This window comes from Medicago sativa, chromosome 1, assembly GCF_051527215.1.
Source record: "Medicago sativa cultivar Bolivia chromosome 1, Bolivia_mono, whole genome shotgun sequence".
Lineage (NCBI taxonomy): Eukaryota > Viridiplantae > Streptophyta > Magnoliopsida > Fabales > Fabaceae > Medicago > Medicago sativa.
Window position 1 is genome coordinate 2704449 of NC_140749.1, and position 19771 is coordinate 2724219.

Below are 19771 nucleotides of genomic sequence, written 5' to 3' on the forward strand. Positions count from 1 at the left end.
CCTGCAAAGTATATCATCCCAAGAAAGGTGCAATCATGGAAACTAATATGAGCGGAAACAGGATGTTCTTTCTTCTAACATCCAAATTGCATAAAAGCACGATGTGCTTGAAGACAGAAGAGGTGACTGAGAAGGAGACGAATTTGTGGCATTGTCGTTTTGGGCATTTAAACCAAGAAGCTCTAAAACAACTTGCACAAAAGAAGATGGTTATTGGGCTGCCAATGCTGAAGTCCACAAAGGAGATATGTACGGTGTGTCTAACCGGAAAACAACACAGAATATCAATGCCAAAAAGGAGCTTCTGGCGTGCATCGAGACAGCTACAGCTGGTGCACTCGGATATATGTGGTCCGATTACACCAATTTCACACAGCGGAAAGCGGTACATTTTGACTTTCATTGATGATTTCACTAGAAAAACATGGGTTTATTTTCTCCATGAAAAATCAGAGGCACTCATCACCTTCAAGGCTTTCAAAGCTAATGTTGAAAAAGAGATTGGAACTTTCATAACTTGCCTGAGGACAGACCGCGGAGGGGAATTCACGTCTAATGAATTCAGAGAGTTTTGTAAAACTCATGGCATCACCCGGCAGTTGACGGCTGCATTTACACCACAACAGAACGGAGTGGCAGAGAGGAAGAATAGAACGATAATGAATGCGGTACGATCCATGCTGAGTGAGAGGCAAGTCCCAAAGGAGTTTTGGTCTGAAGCTACAAGATGGAGTGTGCACATCCAGAATCGATCTCCAACAGCAGCAGTAGAAGACATGACACCTGAAGAAGCTTGGGGTGGTTCAAAACCTGAGGTAGAGTATTTTCGTGTCTTTGGGTGCATAGCATATGCGCACATACCTGATCAGAAGAGGAGAAAACTTGATGACAAAAGCAAGAAATGTGTTTTTCTCGGAGTCAGTGAGGAATCGAAAGCATGGAGGCTATATGATCCGGTTACGAAAACAATTGTAATAAGCAAAGATGTAGTCTTTGATGAAGACAAAAGCTGGGATTGGAATCAAGCTGGTGTAAAAGAGAAAATACTCGACTGTGGAGAAGAACAAAATACAGAAGAGAAAGAAGGTAACATGGCTTGTCCTCCGTCAACCGCGAATTTGTCGCCTTCTGGTTCGCCTTCGTCTTTCGCATCTGGTGGTAATTCGACACCGCCAAGCCCAGTCTCTTCACTGCCCAGTCCAAATTCGTCACCTCCATCAAGATCAATTGAAAGAGATGTGGTTGCAGGCCCACGGATAAGAAGAACACCGGGTTATTTGGCTGATTATGTCACGGGTGAAGGAGAAGATGAGGAAGAAAGCTTATCGGTCATGCTATTGATGATGATGACAGAAAACAATCCAGTCAAATTTGAAGAAGCAGTGAAAGACAAGGTGTGGAGAGAAGCAATGAAAAACGAGATCGAATCGATTGAGAAAAACAACACATGGGAACTAACTATCTTACCTGCAGGTTTTACACCAATTGGAGTGAAATGGGTGTATAAAACAAAACTGAATGAAGATGGTAAAGTTGACAAATACAAGGCGAGGTTGGTGGCAAAGGGATATGCTCAGTGTTATGGCATAGACTATACCGAAGTCTTTGCTCCGGTGGCGAGGCTCGATACAATTCGAACTATACTTGCAGTTGCAGCACAATCAAATTGGGAAATCTTCCAATTAGATGTCAAGAGTGCGTTTCTACATGGGGAACTAAAAGAGAATGTGTATGTACGACAACCGGAGGGATTCATAAAGAAAGGAGAAGAGGAGAAAGTGTACAAGCTGAGGAAGGCATTGTATGGGCTCAAACAAGCCCCGAGAGCTTGGTACAGCCGTATTGAAGGATATTTCTTGGATGAGGAGTTCGAGAGGTGTCCAAGCGAGCATACTCTATTTACCAAGATGAAAGGAGGTAAAATTCTCATTGTCAGCTTGTATGTTGATGACTTAATATTTACTGGAAATGATAGAGCTATGTGTGATGAGTTTAAGAAGTCAATGATGATGGAATTTGAGATGTCAGATTTGGGAAAAATGAAACACTTTCTTGGGGTAGAGGTGAAGCAGAGTGTTAATGGGATTTTTGTTTGTCAAAAACGGTATGCTCGTGAAGTTTTAGCAAGGTTTGGAATGGAAGAAAGCAATGCTGTTAAAAATCCAATTGTGCCGGGAACGAAGCTCACAAAAGATGAGAATGGCGAGAAGGTGGATGCAACTATGTTCAAGCAATTGGTTGGGAGTCTTATGTACCTAACAGTGACTAGGCCGGATTTAATGTATGGTGTATGTCTCATAAGTCGATTCATGACGAATCCAAGGATGTCACATTGGCTTGCTGCGAAGAGGATCTTAAGATACTTAAAAGGTACAATCGAACTTGGAATCTTCTACAGGAGAAGTGAAAGCAGCAGTGCGAGACTTATGGCATTCACGGATAGCGACTACGCCGGCGATTTGGATGATCGGAGAAGTACATCAGGCTATGTGTTTTTGATAGGGTCCGGTGCAATTTCTTGGGCATCGAAAAAACAGCCTGTTGTCGCCCTTTCCACCACTGAAGCCGAATATATTGCTGTTGTCTTTTGTGCTTGTCAATGTGTGTGGATTAGAAGAATCTTAGAGAAGATTGGAGCTGAAGAAGAATCTGCAACCGTCATTCATTGTGACAACAGTTCGACGATTGCTTTGTCCAAACATCCAGTCCTTCACGGGAAAAGTAAGCATATCGAAGTAAGGTTTCATTATCTCAGAGAACTGGTGAATGGAAAAATTGTTAAGCTGGAGTATTGTGCAACAGGAAACCAAGTTGCGGATATCTTTACGAAGCCGTTGAAGCTGGAGCAATTCGAGAAGCTGAGAGCATCACTTGGAATTGTTAACTTGTCTGAAGTAAGCTTAATTCAGGAAAGTTAAGCTTAAGGGAGGGTATGTTGGAGTTTGAATTTGTCTTAATTAAATAAGTCATCTACAGCTGTAGTGGAGTTAGCTTTCTGTAGTGGAGTTAGCTTTCCTTGTTTCCTGGTTAGTGGATGAAGTGGAATTTGCTTTTGTTATTTTGTTGTTTTTCTCCTGTAAGGCTATATAATGCCATTGTCTTTGGTTTAATAAATATCACTTTCAGTTTATATTTCACAATGAGGACCATTGTAGATTGAAGAAATGACTTGCTATATTTCAATTATTACAAGCATGACTAAATCCGGGGATTTTGTTCCATACAAAATCACACATCAATTTGTAACAACATGCGACACCAAATGTAGAGCAAAAACTTCGAGACAATAAACAAAACTAAGTACAAATTATTGTCTGCATTCCATGAACTCAATCCAAAAATAGTACCAATAAAATATTCATACTGATAAGAAGGAATGAACATATTATAAATGTTGGGTCAACTTCAAATCTTCAATGCTGATATGAAGGAGTGAACATTTCTTAATTTGTTCCTTGAAGCATGTTGATGTCCTTCAAACAAACAGGAAGTGGTGGCATTGACTTGATATTCGTACTGAAAAAACAAATGGAAAAAATAAGGAAAGTGTATTGAATTAACATATATAATTCTTTGAACACTACATAACAAGAATAGATCCAAGGTGCAGAAAACAACAACACTCAATTTAATTTTGTTGTTAGTTAAAAACAGTAGTTTACAGTTAAAAAACAATATGTTATTTCAATGATCCAAGAGTTGTAGTAGAGACTAGTCTATAAGGCTTAGCTCAATTGGCAATGTCGATATTGTTAGATTGGACACTAATACTTATAAACAATTAAAAACAGTTTACAACTTACTCATTCAAAATTTTATCAATATTGTCTTTGATTAGGCCGAAAAGATTGATGTTATTATCCTGCACCAGGAAACAAAAAGGAAAGGACATAAAAAAAGTATAGGTCAGCATTATGGCAACTAAGAATGGGTAAATTGAATTCAAACAAATATAAAACTGAAAACCAGTAATAGAACATTAATTAAACAACATTAGATTTATATCTAGAAAAAATGCTAAATAGCACGACAGTATTTTCGTGCTGAACACACGAACTTATACTTGGTAGACCTATCAAACACTTCTCTACCTAATATTTTGTTCCTTTTACACTATGTTAATGATTAAAAACGCGGATCAAAAGGTATTTTATTTGATACGGTAAGTTATCCATGCACTTCAATGGTGCTCTGCTTCCTTCTACTACCTCTTTCACCCTCACCCATTTTGTGCTTCATCCATTTCATCTCTCCCTCGTGCTTAGGTGAAAGGATTTTTTCGTAGGATTAGTTCTGGTATTTCTGTCTTTATATATATATGCACATAATAAATAACGGCTACAACAGTGGGATGCAACATGACAATACAATGGAAGTGATATGTGGTTGGCAGTGCCAAGTTAACTAGAATCATAAACCATAAATAAGGAGTTTGCAAGTAAAGTGTGTGTTCGTGTTTTTAGCGAGAAAAGCTTCACACCATATAGCACTTCTCTTATAACTATTAGAGACACTAAATGTTTTGGCTGTCATTAGTTTTTCAACATCCTAAGATAAATGATGCTAGGGTTGTTGACAAAATATGCAGTTTTTCACATAATATGACATAACAAAAAGGAGGAAACTCAATGAGTAGACATAAACATGTAAGAAGTTGTGTTTTAGTCCGATGAGAAACGGATTATTTTCTTGTACAACAAGTTAATTAAATTAAATCAGTTTTGATCAAAAACAGCAGGATTTACCTGGAGTAAATTCAAAGTACCAAAACAAGCAAGATTTGCCTTGATTAAATCCAGGGCATGTTTGTTTATCTCCAAGAACGAACCTGTGGTACCTCCAATTGCTACGAAAAACATAATGCAAAGTTCAATGGAAATACTTAAATAATTTAATATGGTCATGCAATGCATATACATGAGATGTCCAATACAAGAGATAAATCTCATGTATGCAAACATCAAATGATTTAAAGCTATGAAAGGAACCAACCTTCCAAATAGATGTCATCATCAATGTCCAACTTGGTTGCAAGATCAGCAGCACCTTGTTCCTGGAAAAAGTTCTTAAACATCTAAGTCCCTGTACTTGCAGAAAAGTACGGTAAGGAATACTAGGATTCTAGGGTTTGGACTGATGATTAGATCCCCTGAGAATGCTCTCAAGAGTAGTATTTATAGCCTATCATGGGCTTGGGTTTCGGTTGCTTGGTTCCCAAGCAACAGGGGTATTTATGTATTTTAGGCGGTTTCTAGAGGTTTCTAAAAGCCTAGAAGGGCGGTGCCTCAAGGCGAGCGCGCCAGAGTCTCAGGAGCCCTTCTGGAGGGCGCCTGAGCCTTTCTGGAGGTCTTAGAGCCTTTCTGGAGGGCTTCTAAGCCTTTAGGAATATTATGACAGTTCACAGCCCCCCAAGCACGAGTCTTGGGACAAGGCGAAGTGATGACAACATGGGACTGGACCTTCTAGAGGTCATTAAGTCTTTAGGAAGGTTTTGGTGGTTCACAGTCCCCCAAGCACGAGTCTTGGAACAAGACGAAGTGTTTGAATTTGCTTAATGTTTTGTTTTTAGTACGTATGTGCCTTTGGGCGTTGTTGTCCGAACTTGGAGAGTCCCCCTAGGGTGATTTTACGTTTTCTTCGAAGACCCCCAGGGAGTATATATTCGAATTGTTTTATAGGTCGACCTCTCACAGCCCCCCAAGCACGAGTCTTGGGACAAGGCGAAGTGGTTTGTACGTCGTGACGAGTTGACTTCTTTATGGCGATTCCTCCTTAAATTTGCGTCGATTTTGTTTGCCGAATTCGTTTTGGAGATTTACATAAACAATTTTATTACTTTTTATGCTTCGGCGATTTTCAACGATTTTGAATTGTCGTGCTTATTTTCTTATATGCTCCGGTGACTGTGTCACCTCAGATTCTCAACATTTGGCGTTGATGTTCCGGCGACTTTTGTCGGCTCGGTTGACCTTCATTTGTTTGGCGATTTGGATACTTTATTTTTCCATTCTCTTGTTTTTCTAATGGAGTCGATTTGCAGATTTTCCACCTTGCCAGAGCCTTTGACGTTTAGGGCACTTGTCGATTTGTAGATTTCGTTGATGTCGTAGTAGTAGCACTTTTTTAATAGCATTTCCCACTCTGAGGGAAGGCGTGCTTCCCACTCTGAGGGAAGACTTTTTATTTTACACTTCCAACTCTGATGGAAGGCGCTTCCCACTCTGAGGGAAGACTTTTTATTTTACACTTCCAACTCTGATGGAAGGCGCCTCCTACTCTGAAGGAGGACTTTTGCTTCCCACTCTGAGGGAAGACTTTTTATTTTACACTTCCAACTCTGATGGAAGGCGCCTCCTACTCTGAAGGAGGACTTTTGCTTCCCACTCTGAGGGAAGACTTTTTATTTTACACTTCCAACTCTGATGGAAGGCGCCTCCTACTCTGAAGGAGGACTTTTGCTTCCCACTCTGAGGGAAGACTTTTTATTTTACACTTCCAACTCTGATGGAAGGCGCCTCCTACTCTGAAGGAGGACTTTTGCTTCCCACTCTGAGGGAAGACTTTTTATTTTACACTTCCAACTCTGATGGAAGGCGCCTCCTACTCTGAAGGAGGACTTTTGCTTCCCACTCTGAGGGAAGACTTTTTATTTTACACTTCCAACTCTGATGGAAGGCGCCTCCTACTCTGAAGAAGGACTTTTGCTTCCCACTCTGAGGGAAGACTTTTTATCTTACACTTCCAACTCTGATGGAAGGCGCTTCCCACTATGAGGGAAGACTTTTTATTTTACACTTCCAACTCTGATGGAAGGCGCTTCCCACTCTGAGGGAAGACTTTTCTCTGAGAAGGCTTTAATCATGCTTCCCACTCTGAGGGAAGGCTTCACTCTGAGAAGGCTTTATCCTTGTTAAAAACCTGCAAAACAAATCTCAAAGTTTGATAAAGGTTAGGATAACTTAGAGTTTCATATTCCTGTTCTTAATGGCGGGACAATTGCTTCCATATGCATTATGGCGTGTTTGTTTGGCGAGTACTCTCCTTTCGTTAATCTTGCCTTTGGCGGGCTTGTTTTGCCTCCCAAGCCTTATTTATCTGAAATATAACAATTCTTCAATACTTCCAAGAAATCAATATCATAAGTAAAGGAGCCTTTAATCATATGCAATCATACTTAATGAGAACTAACTATTCTTCTCTTATTAACTCGCCCACATTTCTTACTCCTCTTCTTATTCTTTCTCACTCCACAACTTTCTTAATTATCTTCTGATATTTTTCTTTCTTCTTATTAGATTGGAATTAATTCTCCAATTCAACTTTTGTCGCTTCTCTTAAATCGAAACTCACTTATTCCTTTCTGACGTAACTCGCCACTTCATCCTTCTTCTTTTATACTTCTCCTCTTAAATTGGACTTGGCTCGATTGATATCTTATCTTCTACTCTTCTTCGTGATCCTATCATATTTGAATTAACTCGGCTCATATTTTAATTTTTGCACACTCTCCTTATTAAATCGAAACTAATTCTTTTATTCGACTCTATCCCCTTACTTCTTGCTCGCCCGAACTTGGTACTAATTCTTCGTTAAAGTCCTTTTATTCTTTCCCTTAACTCGCCCAATATGTATATCATACTCCCCTAACTTGGAATGAATCCTCCATCTTCTACTAAATTGAAACTAACTACCCTTCTTGTTATCTTATTCTTTTGCTCCTCATACACTCACTCGCCCACCAAAATAAATATTTTTGCTAAAACAATGTGTTAGTGAAGGATAACAGCATGTCAGTTGACAGTCCACATATCATGTATATGCACCAAAAAATAATTACAAAATAAACAAAAATCGATAAGAGCCTTCAAAATATATTTTCTCAAAATATATTGGGCAAGACACTTTCTTCAAAAACAAAAAGTGGAAATATAGTCTCCAAATATATTGAACATAAAATTTTCTTCAAAGCAAAAAGCGTAGATGTATTTTCTCAAAAGATATTGGAAACATAGAACCTGGTATTTTTTCGAAAAAGAATTCTTTCGAAAGAGAATTGCTTCCTGGTGGGAGAATCACTTCAAGAAATTACGTGTGGGAGAATCACTTCGAGAAAGTACGTCGTCGCCAAGATTTTGAGACTTGAATTTGGTTTGGTCTTGCTGGCCATCATCTCCTTGTCTCTTTGAGGTCGCCGCTAGGTCCAAGGGCGTCATGTGCAGCTCCAAATTTTTTTTTTTTTTGATGTCACATGCAACACTATAACTTGCAAACTTCGTTGTGAAGCTCGTGCTGATATTCGCCTCATCTTTCTCGGTCTTCCTTCCGTATGCACTCCCCAACATAGAATTGGTGCAATAACTCTGACGTTGTTGGCGGTTGAGAGAACAACAACGCATTTCTCTTCATTCACTGATAACCGGGACGATGGAGAAGAGAAATTGAGTTTGTTTGTTGAATCTTGAGGTCCTTTAGAGAGCGGTCACGATGTCAAGAGACGATTCCATCGCTAAACAGGTCCAAAGTATGTGTATCCTCCTTTTTCATGTGATCCTGAATCGCTGGCAGAAGCTGTAGGCCGAGGGAAATAAGGAATAACAGCATGTGGCATCAAAGAGCTGCACAAAAACGCCTCTCCAACACACATGATTATAATCGATTGACCATAGGATGCAATACACATGATTATAAGATTGAAACACATTATTCCCAAAGTAATATGTAAGGCATGTTATCTACGATATAATCAAGTTCAAACAATAACACACTTTATATTATCTATCGATTATGATCATAACATGAATATACAGTATATGTATCCATAAAAATAGCCAATGATGATGTAAAACAAGAGAAGGCATACGTGTATATATACAGAACCACATTTATATGATTCATATCTCCTTATAACAAATAGAACGATTATATAGAAGTACCAAATAAAAAATGGGAATGCAAAGTAATTGAAAGGTTAAGAATAACTCCGTGTTTCATCTTCAAGCTCTTCATGGCAGGATCTTTCTACATTTTATTCTGGCATGGTGGCGGTGATTTCTTCCTTTTAATGTCGCCCATGGTGGGTGGTTTGTTTGCCTCCTGAACTTGATTAATCTGAAATATAACGTTGCTCCCGAACTTCCAAAATAAAGGCGTCTTAATCGTACTCAATCCTATTTAAGTAAAACTAATTACTCGTTGTCTTCTCTTATCTAGCTCGCCTGTACTTTGTACTCCTCTTCTTTTTCCTCTTCATTCTTCTAATTAAATATCTCGCCCATTAACTTATCATTCTCCTATTGAATCCGAAGTAACTCGCCCACTCCATTACTCTCTATGCAAATATTTCCTTCTACGAAGTTGGAACTAAGTTTTCTAGAAGTAGTAATATATTTAAGGATGAAAAGTCCAATCTATTGATTCAACATATTAACTATTATACTACTGATAGTGGCGAGAATAATAACAAAGTGAATGTAAAGAGACATGTACTTCTATATGTTAAATTCATAATACTCCAAAACTGTTAACTATCTAAAAATTTCTTCCAATCAATATAGATTTTCTTCGAATATATTGGGCAAAATAATTTCTTCAAATCGAAAGTGTAAATATGTTGAGAAATAATGTTCTTATCTGATGGTGATGGGGCGGGGTATTCCTTGCCGAGTCAACTGCTCATCAAACCTCACGCCGCTTTGTTGAAATCTTCGTTCCACCTTGTTTTGTAGAATTCTCCGGACAAAAACATCAACATATACTTGAACAAGTCATGTTAGCCACTTTTAAACCAATTAACAAAAAACCTTATAATATTACAAAAAGACAAAACAATTCAGCTATCAAATACGACTTTAAAAAATATGTCCATAAGAAAGCTAAATTAATTTGAAAAGTGCTTGGAAACTCTATCGAAAGCTACCATTACCTTTTGTTATTTTTAATTTATATATATATATATATATATATATATATATATATATATATATATATAGAAACCGTGTGGTATTCATGGTATGTGAGATTTTTCAAAGCCAAGACATTAACTCAATTCAATATAGTCTGCTTGATGACGACGCCACGTTACAAAACTTAGCTTTATATTAAAAAAGGAAAAGAAACGACATAGCATGCATGTGTAATATGCAGAAGCATAACTAAACTTAAATAGATACTGATATCGTTGCCATCTTTGTAAATTAAAACAACCACATACTTGATATCGCGAGTAATAAAAAGATATAACCTGGGACCTGCTTTGATCGAAGGTTTTGTCTGAGCTTTTGATGCGGTTTCCGCAGAACAAGCAACAAAACAAATCGGACCAAACGATTGCACAAGAGTCTTACGATGTGAAACTTTAAAGAAGGAAGAAACAGTAACTCATCGGCTAGATGGATTGATGACCCACAAGCTGATGATATCTTTCATCACCGTGATGTCTCCGATTCGATGACGACGTCGTTGAGGCGATGAAAGGGCAAGGGTGTTTCCAAATTGCCGTTAGGGTTGCGATTCAGAGGTGAATTATAATTTTAAATCGCGATTAGGTTTGCGATTTAGAGGTGAGGTGTGGTCTAGGTTAGTTTTACCGGTTCCCACAGACGGCGCCAACTGTACTTGCAGAAAAGTACGGTAAGGAATACTAGGATTCTAGGGTTTGGACTGATGATTAGATCCCCTGAGAATGCTCTCAAGAGTAGTATTTATAGTCTGTCATGGGCTTGGGTTTCGGTTGCTTGGTTCCCAAGCAACAGGGGTATTTATGTATTTTAGGCGGTTTCTAGAGGTTTCTAAAAGCCTAGAAGGGCGGTGCCTCAAGGCGAGCGCGCCAGAGTCTCAGGAGCCCTTCTGGAGGGCGCCTGAGCCTTTCTGGAGGTCTTAGAGCCTTTCTGGAGGGCTTCTAAGCCTTTAGGAATATTATGACGGTTCAGTCCCATACACAACAAAAATATATAAACGATGGCGAAATATGTCTTGTAAATTCTTATTTTTAAAATGGCATAAATATCCTAAGAAAGCAACAAAGAAATAGATAGATATGTATATATCTAACATTCATCCACTTGACTCGTAGTGCTACATCTCGTATTTTCTTGGTTCCTATCTTCGCTGCTACCTTTGCATAGAGTGTTGGGCCAGAAAATGATGCAAACCTACAAACAAAGAAAATTGGAATTTTAGTTCAAATAATGACTTGATTTTATTGCAGAAATGAAATATCCTTTGTTACCTTTCGTTAATAATGAAAAACGTATGTATGAAAAAACGAGCTTTTTTTTCAAAAAATACTTCATCCTCTAACCCTTCCAAACTCATCAATTGTTAATCTTTTATTGATTGGTTAACGTTTGATGCAGTCACTCAAATTATTAATGGTTGTTCTGAACATGGCAAGGCCCATCCTCAATGGGTCCTCTCAATCGGTGGCTAGCATAAGGACCATCACATGGACTTGTATCCTAAATGCACCTAATTGCTCTAATCTGCTCACAGGTGTGCCATAAAACAGTTGTCCAAGTTAGGGTTTGGAGGAATCAAAACCCTAATTCACCATTATAAAGGCTAACCATTAGTCTCCATCCAAGTACACATAACCTAAAAACCTCGCCTATTTGTATTGGATCATAAAAGTGTTTGCAGGTAAATCAACCTCATCACCACTCACTCACAAGGACGCGCCTCTCTAGTAATTGGATTAATAGTTAAATCAATATTAAGTTTTATAATAAGATAAATAGAACAATAGATACGAAAGAAAAATAACTCACATAGCTAGTGCTTCTTCAAGAGCTTGATCTTCTTTGTCTGTCCAATTCAAGGATATTCCAGGATTAAGCTTCAACGCAAGCTCGGAAGGTGACTTGGGAGGGTTCCTCTGCTCCATACCAACACTTGTTTGGGATAAAAAAAATTAGGAATAGAAAAATTAAAATTGTGTTGAAGATAAAAATATAAAACACTTTTTTTTTGAAGCAGCAATATATATAAAACTAGAGACCAGCACACAAAGCAAGTGGAAGGAACTCACAGGAACAATACAACAGAGATATTGAAAACAAAGCTGAACACAATAAACAGAGAAACCCCAACCTAATTGAAGATAAAAATTGTTGGTAAAAAAAAAAAAAGTTTATAATGTTTTGAATAAAAAAAAAGCGTATTGGCCAGTATTTATATGGTAATTTGGTAAATAACATGATTAATGCTTCCCTAAAAAAACATGATTAATGCTATTAATTTAATAATATTCCTTTTTAAAAAACGCGTCTTGGACCAGGATTCTTTCTGTTGATTTATCTACCAAATCTTCCACATCCGAAATATGAATTTAATCACTTTTACCCTTGATTGATAAAAATCTATTTTTTCCCCATTGATGATGATTTTGAAAACAAATCCAAACCACTATAAATTGAAAACAAATCCAAACCACTATAAATGATAAAAAAATCTATTAATGGAAACTATGAAAGTATTACGGAAAGAATTTATTTTATTAATAAGGCAAATCAATCTTTTCAATAAACAGATATAAAAATTAAAAGCTAATAAAGAATATAACCTAGGTAGGGGCTATATATTACACAAAGTGTGGTGGCTGCAATTTTTATTTTCTTTTGCCCTATTCTCTTTTGCAATGGCCGAACAAAAAAACAACATGGTGAACAAGAAAATTGAAGATGATGCAGATCTAGTGTGGGAATTTATCTCGCAAGATTTGAATCATAGACGTCTTCGTAACAAATCTTTATCAGATCTTACAACAAGTATAGCTTATAATCGCCTAGCTGATTTATTACGACTGATTAAGGATGAAAAGGTGTTAGATATACTTGACAAAAAATGGAATTCTGAGGTAAGGTATATGGTGAATGATCTACGTCAATTTTCTTTTGAAGGTACATGGCTTGATTCAATAGAAAAATTATTTGTTAATAATCTACACAATGATGTTAGTTTTTTAGTTAGGTTGGAAGATCATGAAAATCAACTGTGTAAGGAACATAGGTTTTTGAATAAGAGGGTTGAGTTTTGGACGTGCAAGCTGGAACAATCAAAGGCTGATCTTGCTGCAATCAATAAAGGAAACCTTCATACAACAATGTCAAGTTATGCAAGTCGAATAATTGAGATTGAAAAAATTCGTCAAATGGTGGAAACCTTCATACAACGGCGTAAAAATATACAGATCGAGATTGAACAACTTTCTATAAAGATGAAGGCATTGTTAAAGGCTAGAGCCGAATTAGATGCTTTAGAGGTTGATTTTTCCTCTCCCAAACTTTTTAGAAACAAAACAGAGTAGAGTACGGGTTTAGGGTATATGTTAGCATATTTTTATTTTTTATTTTTATTATTTTGGCTTTTTTGCTATATTTAGGATCTAGATCTTGAAAAACTTTTTTTGTTGTTTTAGTTTGGATAATTAATGTTAAAAATATTTGTAGTAATTTTTTTGACAAAAAATAAACAATATTCATTTATTTTAATTCATATAGTACATCGAGACAGCATAAATTCACTAATAACCAACAAGATGAATCTGCGAGCAAACTCATATCATCCATGTTAATAGCATAAAACGACAAAGTACAAAAACCTACAAATTTGACTATATTCAAGTCTTCGGAATACTCATGCCTTTAAATCTGCAATGTTGACGACGCCAAAGTCATTGATTGGATGTACACAGGATCGAATATGATCTAACAATCTGAACCGAACAAACACTTGAAAAGACAACGAACAAAACAACGTCGTACTAAGACGACGAAATCATGAAAAACAAAACTAAAATATATGTGAAAATCACTTAACGATTTGGAGTGATGATTTGGTGTCAAAAGTTGACCCCAAACAACATCTGTTTGGTGGATGAAGGAGAATAAACTAGATTTTAGGTGATGGCTCCCCGAAGGGACAAATTTGTTGCTAATATTAACAAGTTTTTTATTTGTAATAATTTTTTTTACAGAGATTTATATAATAATTATATTTATATCGAATTTTGTTTTGAATTATGGATTTACATAAAAATATAATGAATAAATTATTGGCGTACTTTTATGATTTTGTTTATTTTTAGTTTTTAGATTTCTCCCTAATTTTAAGTTCTAGAATTTTCATTCCCATTTACATCCAGTTATTGAAGACATTCCCTTTGAGTTATGCACTTAGAGGAGCCACAGCTAGAACCACATTTCAGGTGTTCAAGTGGGTCTCATAGTTAATATCATTCATTTTATGCATTAGAAAATAGATGATCTGAACAAGTGTTTACAAGTGGGGGCAGCTTTTGCCTCACAACATTGGATAAGAGATGGGCTAAACAAATGTTTAGAAGTGGAGGTGATCATCACCTCACAAATGAGTTTTGTGAGGTTGTGTTAGGCTCAACCGCGATTTCTAATGTGGTATCAAAACCTCTCTAAAATTTGTTGTGCCACCTGTTATTAGGTTTCCATTATCGAGTTCATGCACCAAGCCCAATAGTGACGGGCATGAGGGTGTGTGTTAAAGAGCCTCACATTGGATAACATATGACATGAACGTGTTTCAGGGCCAGCCCATAGCCCGTCGAGCTTGGGCTAGACCACTAGGCCTCAAAAATTTTGGGGCCTATACTTTTTTTGTTTTTTAATATATGACCCAAATAAGTTATATACCGACAATTTAATAGTTATATTCAGCACAGTGCTTTGTTCCAGCGGTAATGGCTCTTGAATTTGACATGAGGTCTTGTGTTCAACACCTTGTATTTTTTTTTTTTTAATAATTATGTTAGTCAATATCAAAAACGTTATAACCATAATACACAAAATAGAGAATTAACATTACGTTTCAACACCTTGTATTTTTTTTTTTTAATAATTATGTTAGTCAATATCAAAAACGTTATAACCATAATACACAAAATAGAGAATTAACATTACGTTATTTATAATTTACGTAAAAAAATAAATTTATTTTGTTTTTTTATTAAGGGCCCAAATTTTAAATTAAAATCGGGCCTTCAATTTAGTTAAGACGGTCCTAACGTGTTTATAATTGATGGGTAGTTTTCACAAATCGGTTGTGGGATTATGTTAGGTCCAACCATAATTTCTAGTAAGCATTCTTTTAATGGCATGTGTTCAGGCCGTTATAGCTACTATTAAATGCTACTTCATAGAACCCGCAAAATCACGAACTTTGGAAATAATGTTTATTGAATGGAATTGAGAAAAATCCCTTACACAACCAAATGAAAGATAAACCGTAGAAGGAAAATTGATGGAGAAACATAAATTAAGTAAAGAAAGAGATAATACGATGGAAAATAGAATGTATTCAATAGATGAAGATGATCAAATTGTACAAAAGCAATCATAATGGTTCTCACAATAATATTTATCGCTTCTATACTTTATATCAAGTATTAGTAACATCGATAAATCGGGGGATTTTGTGTCATACAAATTCACAGTTTGTTCTTTGTTGTAACATAGAAAATAAAATGTACAACAAAAAATTACCACAGACAACAAGGTATTATCTAAATTCCATAATATTTTGTAGGGGAAACACGTATGAAAAAAATATATACAATTGGATGCTTGCTAACTATTTCATCTTCTTTTTGTGAATATACGGTTATTTGTTGTTGGAAGTATGTATGAGACTGTCTGTCATTTCAGTCAAACTAATAGGAAGAGGTGGCATTCCGATATTTGTACTGCAAAAACAAATAAAAAAAAGGAAATGCGTTACATTTAATGAACATATATGATCACTTGTATAATAGACAAATATATATTAACAACTGAAAACAGTTTATTACAACTTACTCATTCAAAACTTTGTTAACATTGTCTTTGATTAGGCGGAAAAGATTGATGTTGTCGTTCTGCAACTGGTAACAAAAACGAAAGGAACATATAAAAATATAGCTCAGCAGTCAGCATTATGGCCAACCAAGAATGGGCAAAGAATGCAAATAATGAATATAAAATGAAAACCAATAGAACATTGAATAAACAACATTACAGCTATAAGAGACATTATAAGTATGCTAGTGTTGTTGACAATTTACAGTTTCGCAGAAATATGACAACAAAATCATAAAGGGAGGAAAATCATTAAGAGGACATAAACATGTAAGAAATTGTGTTAGTCGAACGAGTAAAGGATTATTTTCATGTACTGCAAGTTGAATTAAATTATTTCAGCTACAAAACACAGCATGATTTACCTGCATTAAATTTAGAGCACCAAAAGCAGCAAGATTTTCCTCGATTAAACCTAGGGCTTGTTTGTTCTGTTCCACTAGCGCACCTGTGGTACCTCCAATTGCTGCAAAATGCAAAGTTCAAATTTCAGCTACTATGATGGACACAGTTTAAAGGTAGATCTTGCTATGTTTAGTAAATTTTATGATAATAAAATTCATTTTTTGAACTAAAAATGGTAAGGTATTTTTCAAAGATCCATATTAGATCGACCTTTACACGAGATGTCCAATAAAAAAAATATTATAAATCATGTATGCAAACATATTTAAAGCTATGAAAGGAACCAACCTTTCAAATAGATGGCATCATCGTTGTATATCCATGACTCTTGTGAAGAATGTGGGAGAATGTTTGTTTGAGCAGCTGAGTCCGACTTGATTGCAAGATCAGCACCTCTTTCCTGAAAAAATTCGTTAAACATTTAAGCCCCCAACTGAACAAATATATATATAATAATATAAACAAAGAACAGTCCAGCATTGCATTCTTTTTTGACATATTTTTTGTTAGTATTTTTTTCTGTAAAATGGCATAAATATCTTAAGAAAGCAACAAACAAACAGGTATGTAGCTTACATTCATCCACTTGACTCGCAGGGCTACATCTCGTATTTCCTTAGTCCCTATCTTCATTGCTATCTTTGCATAGAGTTTTAGACCATGAAATGATGCAAACCTACATAAAAAAAATTGAAAATTTACAAGTTATCATTGATGCAGGTTAATTATTTATCACTCAAATTATTAATATTTTTTTTTTGTAAAACAAATTATTAATGGTGGACCCGTTCAGGATAGTTTTCTGTTTGTTTTATGTTTTGAAATTTTTAAAAACCAAAATTGCTAGCATCATTCAACAAACAACGCTCACTCTGGGAAGAGAAAAAGATAAATAAATTTTGAAATCATTATTTAGTTGACTATAAGTATTGCTATAATTGAAATAAAGAAAATCATTGAAACAAAATCAGGGACGGTACATCACGAGTAAGCAAGGATGACAGCTGTGTCAAGGATCGACAACGGCTATTAAACAGAACATTGGCCTAGTTTTGCCTCTTCGTGGTGGAAGGATCTTTTGTCTCTAGAGGATACGGTTGGAGTTGATTGGTTCAATAGGAAAATCGGAAATGGGAGAAACTCGAGTTTTTGGAATGATGCTTGGAGAGATAATCTAGAAGCAAAGGTGAGTAAGTTGTGGGTTTTGGTTGAAGGGGTGTCTTCGTTGATTTTTTCTTGGCGTAGACCTTTGTTTGAGTGGGAGGAGGAATTACTTGAAGAATTGGTGGAGGCATTGGATGGTTTTGTTCTTTCGCAAGAAGAGAATTGTTGGTGTTGGCGTCCGGAGGAAGGGTTTTTTTTTCGGTTAGGTCCACTTATACGGTGTTGGAGGAATTGATGTTGTTGGATGATAATGAGAGTTCTTTAGAGAAGAACGTGTTTGGCAAAATTTGGGAAAGTCCGGCACCGTCCAAAGTTATTGCTTTCTCTTAGCAACTATTGCTTGATCGGATTCCGACAAGGGTAAATCTTGCTACGAGAAGAATTTTACCGACGGATGCTCCGGAGTCTTGTGTTTTTTGTAATAATGTAGCACCGGAAACGGTTAATCATCTTTTCCTCCATTGTGAAGCGGTGTGTCTTATTTGGTACAATGTGATGACGTGGATTGGTTTTAATTTCATTACTCCGCAAAACATGTTTGTCCATTTCGAGTGCTGGAGTTCTGAAGGAAATAACAATAAGTTTTTAAAGGGCTTGTGGCTAATCTGGCACGCGACAATTTGGGTAATTTGGAATGTGAGGAACAAAAGGATTTTTAGTAATGAAATCCAAGGAGTTAATGATTTGGTTGAGGAAATAAAGGTGTTGTTTAACCAAGGTTGTCAAAATCGGGACTTTACTTCAGGTCGAAAGGGAATAGCAAAATCGAGACTCGTAAAATCGCAATCAAAATCGAAGGATTTTACTCAAGGACTTTTGTAGAATCGGTATAAGAAACTGTAAAATCGCAATCAAAATCGATGGACTTTACCAAAAAATAATAATAATAAATATATGTTATAAATGGTATATAGTCATAAATGACTTAGTTTATAAGAAATCGTAAAATCGCAATCAAAATCGATGGATTTTGTCAGGATTCTAAAATGGATTTAGGTCGTTGAAGGTGAAGAAAGTCGCAAAATCCTGGATTTTCGGATTTAAGTCGGGATTTTGACAAGCAATGGAGTTTGAATAGGTTGAAGAATCCAACTTGTTTGTTTTATGAATGATGTTGGAACTGTATCATGCGCTAACTCTTGGGAGTTGTTTTTTGTGCCTTCGTTGTTTCGGATCCCTGCTGCCTGTGTTTTTATTTCTGTTTTTTGTCTGCTGTTTTTTCTGTGTTGTTTTGTTGTGGCTGTTCCTCGGTTAGAGCCTGTTGTTGTGTGTAGCGTAGGTTCTCTTTGAGTGTGCCGTGCCTTTTTGCTTGTATCTTCCTTGGCTGCTCTTTTCACTTCTTGCGTTGGGTTTTGCTTTAATATAGTTTGTTGTTAAAAAAAAGAGGGAACCTATTTCTTTGTATGGCATGGAGGAAGATGAAGCAAAGACACGTAGAGCAACGAAACCTATTTTTGTGTAAACTTAAAATCCAAAGCAAAAAACCTATATTTTTTGAGTCACTGGGAACCTTTCTTGAGAATAAGTAAAAATCTAGATAAACCAAATTTTACCCTGAAAGATTTCGTTTTGAAACTGACTTAACTCGCAACCACCCCAAACATGATCAAGAACAAACAACAAGTTGTTAAACAAGAGAAAGAATAGTTAAGAGAGAAGAATAACTCACATAGCAAGTCCTTCTTTAAGAGCGAGATCTTCTTCACGGGTCCAATTATTGAAGGATATTCCAGGACTGTACTTCATCGCAAGCTTGGTAGGTGACTTCTTGGGAGCGTAACTGCTGTTGTGTGGTGGCTGGCGTCGCTGCCTCAAATCTCCTTTAACCATTAACGCTTGTTTGCTTCAATCTTAAGTGAGGAAGATGGAAACAATTAGTGAGGTTTTTGGTTTCAATTAGGTTAAGGCTTAATATTCCGATAATATTTGCTTGAGAAAGATGCAAAAAATTAGCGAGGATATTGGCTTAAATACATAGGTTTTCTTTTGAGAAGATTTAAATAGGTTTTGACTTTTGAGACTAATTGGAAATCAACGTGAGACTAATTAGAAGAAGGATAATATTTCTGTTACTATAAGTGCTACGTAGCACCACGTTAGCTGGTTAAATAAATTCCGCAATAGTCTCTAATTTGTTCCCTAAAAACTCTTTTTTTTTTTCCTTTATTATAGAATATTTTTTTTAGAGGATCTTTAGATTTGTTTTGAAAGAAGGATATGATTGGAGTAATTACCCAACTTCGTCCTTCAATTTTCAAAAACCAGCCAAATTCGTCCTCAAATTTTGCGAAATATCTATTTAGTCCCCGTATTTACAAAATGTCAATCAAATTAGTCCC

The 19771-nt window shown here is 36.2% G+C and overlaps 2 protein-coding genes across 2 annotated transcripts; both read right to left on the reverse strand.

The window, feature by feature from the left end:
- Positions 1-3156: 3156 nt before the first annotated feature.
- Positions 3157-12307, reverse strand: LOC146951714 (uncharacterized). The gene is made up of 7 exons (XM_085754392.1): positions 12026-12307; positions 11766-11888; positions 11051-11150; positions 4993-5053; positions 4746-4846; positions 3804-3862; positions 3157-3516 (listed from the first exon to the last, which is right to left on the reverse strand). The coding sequence occupies exons 2-7, from the start codon at positions 11879-11881 to the stop codon at positions 3444-3446; spliced, it is 510 nt and encodes a 169-aa protein (XP_085610518.1). The 5' UTR covers positions 11882-11888; positions 12026-12307; the 3' UTR covers positions 3157-3443.
- A 3072-nt stretch (positions 12308-15379) lies between these two features.
- LOC146951715 (uncharacterized) lies at positions 15380-19314 on the reverse strand. The gene is made up of 6 exons (XM_085752058.1): positions 19102-19314; positions 16845-16944; positions 16557-16668; positions 16229-16329; positions 15825-15889; positions 15380-15712 (listed from the first exon to the last, which is right to left on the reverse strand). The coding sequence occupies exons 1-6, from the start codon at positions 19260-19262 to the stop codon at positions 15631-15633; spliced, it is 621 nt and encodes a 206-aa protein (XP_085608184.1). The 5' UTR covers positions 19263-19314; the 3' UTR covers positions 15380-15630.
- Between the last annotated feature and the right edge of the window lie 457 nt (positions 19315-19771).

Excerpts from the sequence above, each read along its gene's own strand:
- LOC146951714 (XM_085754392.1), bottom strand. The coding sequence starts at position 11,881 with ATGGAGCAGAGGAACCCTCCCAAGTCACCTTCCGAGCTTGCGTTGAAG. Across the intron at positions 3,863-4,745 it reads GTACTTTGAATTTACTCCAG|GATAATAACATCAATCTTTT; the intron begins GTAAATCCTGCT and ends TTCCTGGTGCAG. Across the intron at positions 3,517-3,803 it reads ATTGATAAAATTTTGAATGA|TACGAATATCAAGTCAATGC; the intron begins GTAAGTTGTAAA and ends TTGTTTTTTCAG.
- LOC146951715 (XM_085752058.1), bottom strand. The coding sequence starts at position 19,262 with ATGGTTAAAGGAGATTTGAGGCAGCGACGCCAGCCACCACACAACAGC. Across the intron at positions 15,890-16,228 it reads GTGCTCTAAATTTAATGCAG|TTGCAGAACGACAACATCAA; the intron begins GTAAATCATGCT and ends TTTTGTTACCAG. Across the intron at positions 15,713-15,824 it reads GTTAACAAAGTTTTGAATGA|TACAAATATCGGAATGCCAC; the intron begins GTAAGTTGTAAT and ends TTGTTTTTGCAG.